Below are 13,530 nucleotides of genomic sequence, written 5' to 3'. Positions count from 1 at the left end.
ACAGAGACTACAAAACTGAAACAGAGTAGCAAGAGCGGCTGGGACTGGAGCGGAAGTGGCAGTAAGAGCCCCCCGCACCCCCACCCCCCGGCTGGCCTCGGAGCCCCTCAGAAGAACCGCTGCCAGGGTCTGAGGGGCAGTACGAAAATCACAGCTTTTGAAGATTTCAACTAAAAACAAAACAGCAACTGAATGTCAGGACTCTGCAGGCACCTGCACTAGCATGACGGCATAAAACCCTCACACGGTCGCAGCAGAGAATCTTCCAGCCCAAACCCCTGTCCTCACTGGCCCATGTTGCCTTGGAAAAACAGAAGGATCCCTGCACACCACTTCCCATTTCAGACCTCACCGACCAACCTTCTTAGCCAAGGCCCTCCGCTTTACCCCAGATCTCAAGGTCTCCCACAAAGTAGATGAGGTACCAGAGCTTGGCCGGTCTAGAAGGCTACAGAGCTGTGTGGACTTGCTCAGAAGCCCTCCAGCACTCAAGAAAGGACACTTTTTGAAAAAAAAAATTGTTTTTATTGGAACTCATCTGAACATCAGATATACCTGGTGTTGGTTAGCAAGAACCGTTTGTACATTTGATATTGATGGTGCCAAAACCAAAACAGTGACTGGACATAATGGGGAGAGATGTTGAGAACAAAAACCTGATATTGGAGGGGAAAGTAAAAGCCAGTCAGATTCAGTGAGGATGCAAAACCTGGTACAACAAAATCCTTTTACAAAATATAAATTTATTACGAAAACCTAGAAGGATAATCTGAGAAAGGGAAAGAAAGAGAGAAGGAGGCCAGCAGGAAGGAGGCATGAGGGGAGGAGGAAAAGAGAAGACAGATGGGAGGAAGAAATAGAGCTGGGCACGACAGAGGTGCAGAAGCTTACCTGCCCAAATGGCACGAAAGCCTCGCCACGTGATCTCATCATAAAACACAGCATGCTGAAATACAGTGCTCTACCCCCAGCCGTTCGGTTTACAAGAGGTAAATAAAGCAGCTCCCTGGGAGGGGGACGTGAGCTTGCTCGGAAACCCAACAACGAAGGTTTGTAAAAACAAACAAACAAAAAAAAAAGAAAGAAAGAAAGAAAGAAAGAAAGAAAGAAAGAAAGAAAGAAAGAAAGAAAGAAAGAAGAGGAAAGGAAAGAAAAGAAAGAGAAAGAGAAACCCACACCCCACAGTCTCATTTCCAATGTTCACTTGTTTAAAAAAAGACTAAATCCATCTGACAGCAGCAGGAGTGGGACAGGGAGAGACGCTGATGGATTTCAGACAGCCTGACTCCCCTGGAGGGGAAGGAGGGAGGAAGAGAGACATGGGATGGTCTCCTGGTTGAGAGGGGAAAGAGAAGGGACAGAGAGAAGAGCAGAGGAGAAGGGCAATTAAAACACTGACGTCTAATCTAGTTTACTGTGTTAAAAAGAGCCACATGCACAGCAGGCCCCCTGAGGGCCCACACTGCTCCCGTGTGGCCCTGGTGGACACTAGCTCCTGGCCTTGTCCCCATTCCTCCACAGGTCGGCGCGGAGCTGTGCAGGTGCGGCGGCGGCAGTGGCGGCGGGCCCTCCGGCCAGTCTGCTGGAGCCATTGTTGGGGGGAAGGGCAGGTGACAGGCCATGTGGCAGGGGAAAGAACACGGAAACACCTCATTTCAAATAAAAAAAGAAAATAGCAGTCTATACACAGTTGGTTGTTTTGGTTCAGTACAAACAGAATAAAAAGTCGTTGCTTTGATGGTCAGGCAAACACCCAATTCTGAAGAGGAGGAGAGGTGACGCCCAGCAGGTGATCAGGAGCCCCAGTGGTTGGCGGGGCGCCTGGCTTCGCGGCCCTCTCCCAGGAGGCAGAGAGCACAGCTTTAGGTAGTGTAAGCCTTTTTCCTTTTATTTAGAATAACCTTTTTTTTTTCTTTTTCTTTTTTTTTAAGCAATTTCCCCACTCCCAAGTTGGGCCAGTAAAGATTACATGAAAACTGGCACACCTATTGGCTGGAATACAGATGCACCAAATGAGGATTTAAAAACTTTCCGAGCGAAAAGTAGAACAAAAAGAAAAAAGAATCTCCTAGCATTTTCCCCAAAGGTTCCACTCTCCCGCCACACACACTCTCCAAAGGACCGCTACAGATCCAACTCTGCAAGAGAAGACAGAGCAGTGTCAATCGGGGCAGCTGCGAGGCCACCCAGAGGCTTTCAGTCTGGTCGGGCAGAAGACGGCGCTGCCCGGGCCCGGGGCCAGCACTCACCTATGTCAATTTCTTGGCTTTGTTGTAGAGAGAATCCACTACTTTACTCATGTTCTGAATTGTTTCCAGAGCAGCTTCATAAGTTTTATCTACTGGGGGTTCATCGAAAATAATCAAGACACCCTCCCCCTGGTCCAAGATCCCTGCAGGAAACACAAGGGCAACCCAGGTAAAAGAAGGGATTAGACACAAAGGCACCTGAGAAGCAGCCCGCTCCCTAGCTGCCTCCCTTTCTCCAGAAAGGAGGAGAACCAGAAATCATCTCCGTGTTCCACCGGAGCATGTTTATTACGCTCTCTCATCCCAGGGGTAGGAGGGGCGAGGATCCCAGGGAGGCACCAGGTGAAACAAACGGAACATCTCCTTTCAAGGCAGACGACAGCGCAATGCGTCGGCCGCTTCACCGCTGTTACTCACCGTGAAATTTCTTGTCGAGAATCATCTGTGACAACTTCCTTTCCACGTCAGCCTAAAATCAAAGCACTTGATTAAAGGGACCGGTATTCACTAGTCAAAGATCACACTGACAAGAAAGTTCTGTATAAAAGGGCAAATGGATTGTAAACAAAACAGCAACAATGTAACTAGATCAGAGTTCACAGTCCCCATTCCATACTATGAAGTTTGAGGACTTTCCAACAAGGCCCATTGAATGGAAATGCTAACCGCCTCCACCTGCCCCTTTCCCCCTCCCTACCCCCAAGACAAGCTCAGGACTCCTTACCTTGGAGAGTTTGATGAGGCTAGATATGTGTTCAATCTATAAGAAAAGGCAAAGAGCAACACTGAGAGTCCTACTTTGGCCTCTAACATGGAGGCAGAGCGAGGGTGGGATTGCTGTGTCTCCTGAAACCCTGCCGAGCGTCTCCCCGGGGCAGACTCTCTTTGGTCATGCTCAGGCCTCTCGTGCTGTCCGTCTGCCTGCCTCCCATCACTAGACAATACACACTCCCGTCCCACACGCCCCATACACGATGTCTACCACATGCACGGTGACTACAGAAGCAAGGAAGGGACTGCACTCGGGACAAGCAGGGGCAATTCACCAGCCTCCATCCCATGGCACCCCCTCAACTCTTATTCCGGTGTCAAGAAAAGCCCAAGCCTCTTGCCCACCAGTCTTGGAAGCAAGTTCCTATTCTGGATAGGTGTGGGAAGGGAGGGGACTAGAGAGGATGCTTAGCCACAGAAGAGCGAGAGTCCCCAGGAGAGCCCTTACCTGGACTCGGGAAAAAGGCTCAATGACTCGGATCAGATTCTGTTCCAGTAAGTTATCGTACAACTTGGCCAAGTGTGTACTGATGATTGGGTCATCCCGGAGCTCTGCCCGATAATCTGTCAGCGCCTGCCAAGAAAGACAGTCACAGAGATTGGCCCAGGGAAGCACCTGAAGCCATGCCACTCCTGGCTTCCTAAGTAGTCTGCCAGACCTTGTAAATGTATGGGTGACTGAAGTTCTAGAGCTTTTGAGATGAAAGAAGAGTTATGACAGAAGGCAAAAGAAAAGAAACATCAGGAACTAAAAGATGCAGCCCTTTCTAGGCACCATCTTTGTGTTGGAAAGCCAGACGCTGACGGCTCAAACCGTGTAGCCCCAAGAACAGCTCAGCTTGAAAGCCAAATTCGCTACACGAGCAGTTCTCCGCAGGTATCCCACAGAGCAAACAGGGTCTCCAGGAAAAAAACAGTAATAATAATTCTGAGGTTAAATAATGGAAAATGCCTGGGGCACCTGGGTGGCTCAGTCAGTTAAGCTTCTAACTCTTGATTTGGGCTCAGGTCAAGATCTCAGGGTCGTGAGATTCAGCCCCATGTCGGACTTGGCATGGAGCCTGCTTAAGATTCTCTCTCTCCCTCTGCCCTTCCCCCTCCGTGCGTGCAAGCTTGCTCCCTCCCTCGCTCACTCTTCCTTTAAAAAATAAGAAATAAAAAATGGAATATGCTGAATCCCACAACTGGCTCATGGAGTTTCACAAAAACATCAGTATACAGTTCTGCAGTTAACAGCAAAACACCTAATTTTGTTTAGCCCTCGTGTTTCCCAGACCCTTACCCCAAGGAACCCCTACTAAGAGAAATTTGTCCCATCAAACATCCCAAACTTTAGGATACAATGATCTAGTCTATTTTGTTCATTCACGTATGTAATTTATTTAGTTTGAGGAATGGTCTCAATATCCAGCCTCATGTCAGCTGTGCTATAAGGTGTTAAGAGAAGCAAGCAAATCATGCCAAGTAAGGAAGTGAAACTGGCAAGAAAGCTCAACGAAGATGATGAATCTTGGGGAGAGCCAGAGCCAAACTGTCTAGCCTCCGTCCACACTAGGTTTTTCTTCCTAGATCTATGTTTGTTTTTATTAAACTGATCATTAAACTCAGACTAAGAGAAAAGAGGCTCAGAAGAGAATGTACAAGGCTCACTCTCCTGCTTAGGCATGTTTTTCTCCCATTTCAAACTTCTGCAACAATAAGTAAAAGTCACAGGAGGCAAAGCAAGCCTGGAATGTCAACCTCGGGAAGTGTCTGTTGGGTCTGTTTGCACACATCAAGACTTCTCTTTTGCCCCCCGAGAAGCAGTGCTGGCATTTGTGGAGCTGAAGGGAACCCTACAGCCATGGCCTGAGGAACAAGTGCCAGGCCTGCATCGGTCCCTGACAGGTAAGCTGTGGGGCTTCAGGTACCCTCACTGAACCCCAGTTCCCTCAACCTAAAAATGCAGAGAAGAGGTATGTTGTGAAAAATCAAAGTGAAAAAGGATGAAAGAACATCTTTTTTAAAAGATTTTATTTATTTATTTGAGACAGCAGAGCAAGGGGGGGGCGGGACAGAGGGAGAGTGAAGCAGGCTCCCTGCTGAGCAGGAGCCCAACGTGGGGTTCGTTCCCAGGACCCTGAGATCATGTCAGACGCTTAACTGACTGGGCCACCCAGATGCCCCCATGAAAGAGCTTTTTGAAACTGAAAGGTACTGTACATAAATGAGGTATTACAACTCAACAAGTGTCACTGTACAAAAATGCTTAACTACTTCCAGGTTTTGATACTGTACTATAATTAAGATGTAACCACTGGGGAAAACTGGGTGAATGGTACAGGGGATTACTGTGTACTATCTTCGAAAATTCTTGTAAAACTGTAATTATTTACAAATAAAAAGGTTTTTTTTAAGTATGTAAATGCCCCTCTCCTCCACCCATTCCCTACCAACCCAATACCATGCTTACCTTTTCAAAATCTGCCAGTGATCTGTTCTTGCTTGCCTGAGCCACACATTTTAATGCTTCTGTCTAAGAGTAAAGAGAAAAACAGTGACAGCGATCTATTCTGCACACTCACATCCCATCCAATAAATGTCCTAAGCAGTATGCTGTGTCCACACAACTTCTGGCTGCAAGGAGGATCCCACCCCACCACTGATCTTCAGAGGCCAGGGAATAAAAGCCACCACCACCACTATGTCCCAACCAATTTCCCTTTGAAATCTGAAATGAGTTAAAAATACTAGGAAATAGAAAGTTAAAGAGAAAAAAAGAAAGAAAAAAGAAAAAGGCCCTTATATAGCATCCTCCAAAGATGACAAGCTAAAAGAAAAAATGACCAGAGAACTGTGATCTCTTCCCCCCTCCTCCAAGGCTCCTTATCCCCAAAGCCCACAGACTCTTTCCTGCCCTTAGACTCAGGTCATACAAGTCTCATTCTGCTAGGTGTGGTACAGAACATGAGCCAAGGTCTACTTTCATTAGGGTTGAGACACTAAAATTCTACATATTACACTCAATGTTAAAATGCTACAGAGGGATGAAGGTACAATCAGTGGCTGAGGTCACCTTCTAACCTGGTTATAAAAGGCACCTCACCAAACTATCAAGTCTCCATTCAGCAAGAAATCTACAATCTTTCTGGGAGTCTGTTCTGACTCCTGCTTGAAAGCTGTCATCAGGGTAGAAAGGACCAGAAGGAGCTCCTCTGGTAGCAGCCTATGCCCTTATGTAAGGATGGTGTGTGTTATATGGCAAACTTTTGAAATGGTGCAAAACTAAGCATTAGTGTGGTCTGTCTCAGCATTTGTCCCCTAGACAGAACAAATGTCAGAATAAGAAAAGCCTGGAACTAAGAGCCAGATAACTCAAGTTTAAAGTCTGACTCTACCATTTAATAGTTACCTGACCCTGTCCTGGACACATGACCTCTCGTAGCCCGTTCTCAACTCTCACTCTAGATAGGGCTGTGAGTCCTTCACTACAGTAATAACAACTACTCCTGTGGTCAAAACTAGGAGCCCAAAACTAGAGCCACTTGTAGAGAAGGAAGAAACCATCTGTTGTGGCCATTCCTCCAAAGATGTGAGATTGCTAATGTGTCTATTGTTTAGAAACAACTGCATTAGAAATCTATAAAGATTACTTTTACTTTTTTTTTATAATCAAACAAAGTACAAAGAAGGGATGGTCCAGGCGTCTGAGACCACCTTCACACAGGTCATACTCATACCTACTCAGGCACAAAAGGGGCTACCGACTATCAAAGGCCTCTTGAACCACACTCAAAACTCAGGACATGAGTGGAAAGGTACTGAGAAGCACTTGGGTGGGCCTTCAAAATCCAGTTTCTGCACCAAGCCCTTCGACCTCCCTATAAAGCACGTGTGCACCAGACCTTACCAGGCTCCAGACTCATGGAGAATCCAACATTTCCTATTCTGTACATGTTAAGCTTGCATGTCAGGCTCATGACAGATAAATTTTTTGGTCAAAGCTAAATGCAGCCTAACTTGTGCAAATGCTACACTTCAGTTCTATAACTCCCTCAAACCACCTGACGTCCATAAGAGTACCAAACACTGACTCTCCAGACCAACGATTTAACAGTATAGAAAATACACAGAATGGGCTTCAGGGAAAAGGTGTGGCAGGAGGAGTGGGGGGGCCACGCAGAGAATACAGAATGGAGACCGCAAGAGCACCGGTCTCACCGGGCATCATGACAATGTACTGGCTGCAGAGCGAGTAGAGGAGAGAACTGCAGTCAAGGTATTCCCTACCTGCCTCCCCGCATACCGAAGTGCAAGCTTCCCGCTCACCAAAGCCTGGACATCTTCTGGGCTAGAAAAAAAAACAGACATACTTGGTCACTGCTCCAGGACGTTATATTTCTAAGTATAGGTTTAGGCAAATTTCTTTTTCTCAGAATTCCACTGAGAGGGGCGCCTGGGTGGCACAGTGGTTAAGCGTCTGCCTTCGGCTCAGGGCATGATCCCGGCATTATGGGATCGAGCCCCACATCAGGCTCCTCTGCTGTGAGCCTGCTTCTTCCTCTCCCACTCCCCCTGCTTGTGTTCCCTCTCTCGCTGGCTGTCTCTATCTCTGTCAAATAAATAAAATAAAATATTTAAAAAAAAAAAAAAAAAAGAATTCCACTGAGAAGACTGCCCACGGAGGTAAGAGTCCCCACCCCTAAACCCATTATGTCCCTCACCTCACAGAAGCCAGGCTTTCTCTACTCTAGGCCCAAGCTCAGCATTGAAGAGTAGAAAAACTCCAGCATTAAAAAGAACGCCACACTGAATGTACCACAACTAACAGACCCAACAGGCAGGGTAATAAATTTAAGTCAAATCCCAGGACAACAGGTCTTATTAAAACACAACCCCTGTATAACGCAAAGATCCAAAAAGTCCTAGTCAATACCACATTTATTCCCAAAGGAATGTGGATCAATTCTGCAGAATTCCTTATAAAAAGTTCTGTCCTACTTGCTGTTTGTTGTTCCCCTTCTCAAACCTCTCCCTCACGTCTTCCTTAACCCACTCTCATTCTGGGTGGCCCAGCTGGCCAGTGCTGGACCCTAAGCTATTTCCAGGCCCTCTGTCTGGTGCTCAGCAACTCCCTGGTCAGAATAATTGCAGGATGATGAGCACACTCCAAGAGTCTGGAAAGGAGACTGCTCTAATCTGTCTCCCTGATTCTCAGAGCCTAGCAGCAAAAGTGCTCTGGAACACCTTCGATCCTCCCACTCCGCGTCGACCAGCCCCAAAGGCGGCAGCTGCTACTTCTACCCAGCCCAGCTCCCTGTGCAAGCTGTGTGCGTGACAGAAAACCGAGGTGCAGAACCTGAGTTCTCATGACCCCGAGTGACTGTCCACCTACGTGTTGAGCATGATTTTGCACAGCAACATGTACTTCAGAGATGTGATGGCCTTGGGGCTATCGATGGAGTCATAACCCTCAAATGCCTCATAGAAATACGAGTACGCAGTTTTCCAATCCTTCTCCTCTGCTGCGTGGATAATACCTGGACATTGAAAAGAAAGGAGTAAAAACCATATGAGATAACAGACCATCAAAGATCAGAGCTGGGAAGAGCTTCCAAAATCTATCCCAATCTCATCTACTTAGTGATGAGGTCAGGAAAGAATAAAGGACCTGCCCCAAAGTCACTGCCAGCTAGTGGTAAAGCTGGGATGAGGTCAGTCATCTTGACAATATAAATCCCAAAGGAGTTAGAGATCCTACTTAAAGGGGATCCTAAAAACTACACATTAACATCTTTCCCCATGCTTCTCATCACCACTGAGGTTCTGCTATCTTTTGAAGCCACTAGAAAAGGCCACAGTTACCCTCCAGGACATCACCCTCACGAGTCAGGAAGTTGAACCAAACATCCCTGGACTGCCTGTATAACCCGTTTTAATAACATATCTTTACGACAGCTTTTCTAAGCTTGACATTTTTGTATGTAAGCAGCTCTCGTAAGAGAAAAAAAAAATCCAACTTCTTATACTCTCGCTTCAGATAGTTGTTATTTATAGATGTGCTTCTGCCTAGATGCAATCAATATATAGATTTCATACTATGCCAGATCCATGAAATGAACTGAACTGCACACGGTTAAGCAGCACTTCCTCAGGCTGAGATGCCACAGTTTATCTAAACAAGTCTCTACTGTTTAGAAGTGGGTTGATCCCAATGAGGCTAACTTCGAATGAACCTGCTGTTACTTCCAACCTGTGCTATCACTTGGGATAACATGAAATTTAGTTCTTTCTAGCTTGGGAGGCATCTGAGTCCTCGGAGTGTGTCAGTTCTAACCCGGCTTTAGCCCCTGATGAGGTTACAAACCTCAGCCCCCCTTGTTCACCACAGTGCTTCCCAACATTTTTCACATCAAGGTACACAGAGAAAATATTCAGCACCTTGAAGTAAAAAGATGAAACTGCTTACATATGACCCAAGGAAACAACGTTTCAGCACATTTTTAACCCACCTGTCACTTACCTGTGTGCCTCCACGCCATCTGGGAACTTCTGACTTAATACCATTTACTGAGTGATATGTGCCACACCCCAGTAGTTTTTACTCTACCCAAGAAGCCTCTCATTTTGAGGCTAAAGGAATCAGATCCTTCTTCTCTACTGTTCTTACCTACAGGGAGCTGGAGAAAATCCATGCTTCTCTTGACCTCCCTCAAGAATGCCCAACAAACTATTAACGCTGCTAAACTAAAGGAGATAAATCCCCATTCCCCGTGCCTCCTGGTCCAGAGCTAGAAGAGAATAGACCGGAGACCCACAATAAGACTGGTTTAAGAAAAAAAAAAGTAAAATAAGGCCCAAGAACTGTACTGCTTTCCCAAATACATTAATAAATAGGGCCCACATTAGCACTCCAAGCATTGTGGCTAGTATATGAGGGTTGTTATTTAAAAACAAAAACAAAAAACTAAACTGTCACTCATTCAACACAAGTATTAACAAATGTCTACGATCTACCAGGCACTGATACAATTACAGAGGAAGTAAGTGTGAATAAAAGGCCCTCATGAAGCTCATAGTCTCACAGTGGGAAAGATGGTCACCAAAACAGAAACAAGATTAGTACCATCATATGTACAAAAGAATATAGCTTTGAGAGGGGAAGTCCAAAAGAAAACAAAGCACTAAAGAGGGCTTGCAGAGGAGACATATGAACTAGATCTGGAAAGATACATGGGAGTTTACCAAGGGGAGAGATGAGAAGGGGAATTTCCATGCAAAGAAGACAAAATACACAAAGGCACAAAAGCAAGAACACATGAAGTCATTTGGTGACTGATAAAAAGGAAAAGACGCCTTCCTTTTGCATACCATGTTAAAGTAAAATGTAGCCTGGGGATAATGGGGAACCACTGGAGAATTTCAAAGGAGTTACATGATCTGATCTGTGTTTGAGAAAAATGACTTTGGGGCCAGTTAAAAAAAAGTGGATTCGGAAAAGCGATCGGGGACAGTCAGATCAGCAGAAGTTTGCTCCAAAGGCCGAGGCCTTCATTAGAGCAGTGACTGCACAGATGGAAAAGAAAGGGTCGGTTTGGAGACAGACTCCACCTGATCTAGCAACTGACTGGAGATGAGGGGCGAGGAGAAAACGGGGTCAAAACTACTCCAAAGACAATAGCTTGAGTAATATTAAGTCAATAATGATACCATTAACTTGAATAGGGAAAAAAGGCTGAGGGAGTAGTTAGATAATAACTTTGCTTTTTGACATGTTGAGGCTGAGACACTTATAAGGCATTTATGTATGAACGTCCACTATGCAGCTGGAAATCCGAATCCAGAGTTTAGGAGAAAGGGAAGCTACTGAGGATCTAAGTGAGGAGACCACTAGAGCCCGCAGCAGCTAATGCCATGGGTGAGGACGGCACTTCAGACAGGAAACAGAGAACAGGAAGGGAAAAAAACCTAAGAGAACAACACTGAGGAACACCCACACTTAAAAGTCAGAAGGAACAGGAAACAGCAAAGTGTGACCAAGGACAGTTAGTCAAGGGAGGAGAATGAGGAAGACAGAGATCTCAAAGAAGTCTAGAGTGTTCAATAGGATCAATTTCCCCCTAAAAGGCAGAAGTTACAGGGGAGTTATTGACTTCTTTCAAGGAGTCAAAAGAGACCCCAAAAGTAAGGATACTCTTTCAACTTTTTCAAGAAACTTCACAGAAAAGAAGACAGCAATTTAGGAGAAAGGGCTGTGCTTTTTGCAGCTGGGGCAGTTCAAGGACTAAGAGGAAGATACAAGTGGAGAAGAAAGACTGAAGACTTAGAATGGAACAAAAGGACAGGTGAAAGAATCATTCTTAATATGGAGCAAACTGGGCTGTGATACAAATTCTGGAGAGAAAGAGGGAAGGGCTCATGTCAACATGGCCTCTATTTCCTCTGCGAAATCCGATGCAAATGCAGCTCTTGTCCCTGAGGGACAGGCATGATGAAAGAGGAGCAGCTTAAAGAAAGTGCCAGGACTGGTCAAAGCGAGGTAGAGGTAAGGGCTTCACATTCATCACCTCACTGAACCCTCACCACCATCCTATGAGGAGGGACGATTACTCACTGTCACCAGTTTACAGATGAACTAAAGATAAATTAAATAACTTGCCCAGGTCACACAGAACCAAAATTTGACAGAATCGAATTGACAGAACCAAAATTTCAACCTAGGAAAGGTGGTTTGTAGAGCTCCTGCTCTTAATCTCTGAATGACAAAATAAGCCGTTTGCTATTCACAATACCTGATAAGCTGGGAGTGCAGCTTACTCTTACACATTCTTGCTCTTACACAAATATGGAAAAAAGATTGCAGGGAGGTAATGCCAGGACTTACATAAGTCTTGGGCCTCCAATTCCAGTGCTCCTTCCATAATGATGATAAACTAAGACTAATAAAAGCTACTGACCACAAGAAAAAGCATTCCACTGCCAATCCATGACCTCTAAGCCCCACTACTCACACACTCCATCAGAAAGGTATCCACTACACTCAACTGAAATGCAGGGTAGTGGAGGCGGCTTTCCTTAGCCCTGATGTGAGGCCCTTTGGAAAAGCCCAACATGCTTTACCAAGGTCTCCAAGTGACAAGAGACTTGGGTTAGTCTAACCCTGGAGAGAAATGGTACCCCCTAAATGAGTGCCTAAGATGGAAGTTAAGGGAGTTTTTTTAAACCTGTAAGGGTCTTGGCTCTAACAAACAAGTTGCCTGGCCAGCCACAGATAAGCATTTTCTTAATATATTTTAGACAGTATGGGGCGCCTGGGTGGCACAGCGGTTAAGCGTCTGCCTTCGGCTTTAAAAAAAAAAATATATATATATATATATATTTTAGACAGTTAACAACAAGTTAATAGGAGGGAAGGTACCTTTCTAACTGGGTTTCTCTGACAAGCTTGAGTGGAATAGGCCAATTACATTCTCTATTCCCATCCCCCTACACCCCACTGTGAAATAAGAAGAGCTTTAAGAAAACATCCCATGAGTAGCTAGGGTGTTACCTGACTGCATATCCAAGGTGGCCTGCAATTTAGGGGGGCAGTAGATAGCATTTGCTGTAAGTCCGAGCAGAGGTTAAGGCAGCTCGGGCTTTCGGCAGGTTGCTCAGGGCATGGTATGTTTTGCTTTCTAAAAGCTGTACTTCCACCAAAAGGGCTTTGTCATCCATCTTTTTCAACTCCCGCAGCAGCTGAGAACCTGGAGCAAGAAAAAATATATACCCCTTTATTAGCCATAATCTTAATACCTTAATATTACAACATCTCACTCTCCCACCCTCACAAGAACACTCAGGATAAAGAAACCTGCCTGACTCAAAGAGAGGTGGTCTATTTGCAAGAATTAAATTTTTTTATTAACGTGCTATCTCCCCAAAGAGAAACACAAATCTCTTTGAAGTTTTCAGCATACTAATGACAACATGAGAGCCAAAAGTCCTATAAGCTTCCTTCAAAGATTTGAATATAATGAGAATCTCCACCAACATGCTGAAACTACTTATTCAGTTCAGACAGCCACTAGATCTCATTCTCTTCCCATCTAGCAATCATAAGACTACATAAGAAATGGCAGGCACTAAGGTTGGTCGGGGAAGGAAAGAGTTCTGGACATGCCAATGCTCTCCAAATACACCTTCTTCCCATCTCAGATGGGAAAATCAAATCCAAACAGACTTGCGTCATATATAAAAAATAACTCAAAATTGGGGCGCCTGGGTGGCATAGCGGTTAAGCATCTGCCTTCGGCTCAGGGCGTAATCCCGGCGTTATGGGATCGAGCCCCACATCAGGCTCTTCCTCTGTGAGCCTGCTTCTTCCTCTCCCACTCCCCCTGCTTGTGTTCCCTCTCTCGCTGGCTGTCTCTATCTCTGTCGAATAAAGAAATTAAAAAATCTTTAAAAAAATAAAAAAATAACTCAAAATAAATCAAAGAACTGAATGTAAGAGCTAAACCCACAAAACACAGGAATAAAATCTTTGTGA

The 13,530-nt window shown here is 45.3% G+C and overlaps 1 protein-coding gene across 1 annotated transcript in view; it reads right to left on the bottom strand.

Annotated features, from left to right (window-relative positions):
- Positions 1 to 726: 726 nt before the first annotated feature.
- PSMD11 (proteasome 26S subunit, non-ATPase 11) overlaps positions 727 to 13,530 on the bottom strand; it is a 28,307-nt gene continuing 15,503 nt past the window's right edge. The window contains 10 exon segments of the mRNA XM_011231197.3: positions 727 to 2,138; positions 2,250 to 2,392; positions 2,667 to 2,718; positions 2,974 to 3,009; positions 3,469 to 3,594; positions 5,473 to 5,535; positions 7,290 to 7,350; positions 8,395 to 8,539; positions 12,550 to 12,607; positions 12,609 to 12,745. Coding sequence (XP_011229499.1) covers positions 2,250 to 2,392; positions 2,667 to 2,718; positions 2,974 to 3,009; positions 3,469 to 3,594; positions 5,473 to 5,535; positions 7,290 to 7,350; positions 8,395 to 8,539; positions 12,550 to 12,607; positions 12,609 to 12,745 — 821 coding nt within the window. The 3' untranslated portion in view covers positions 727 to 2,138.

This window comes from Ailuropoda melanoleuca, chromosome 13, assembly GCF_002007445.2.
Source record: "Ailuropoda melanoleuca isolate Jingjing chromosome 13, ASM200744v2, whole genome shotgun sequence".
Classification (NCBI taxonomy): Eukaryota; Metazoa; Chordata; class Mammalia; order Carnivora; family Ursidae; genus Ailuropoda; species Ailuropoda melanoleuca.
This window is presented reverse-complemented; position numbering and strand designations above follow the sequence as displayed.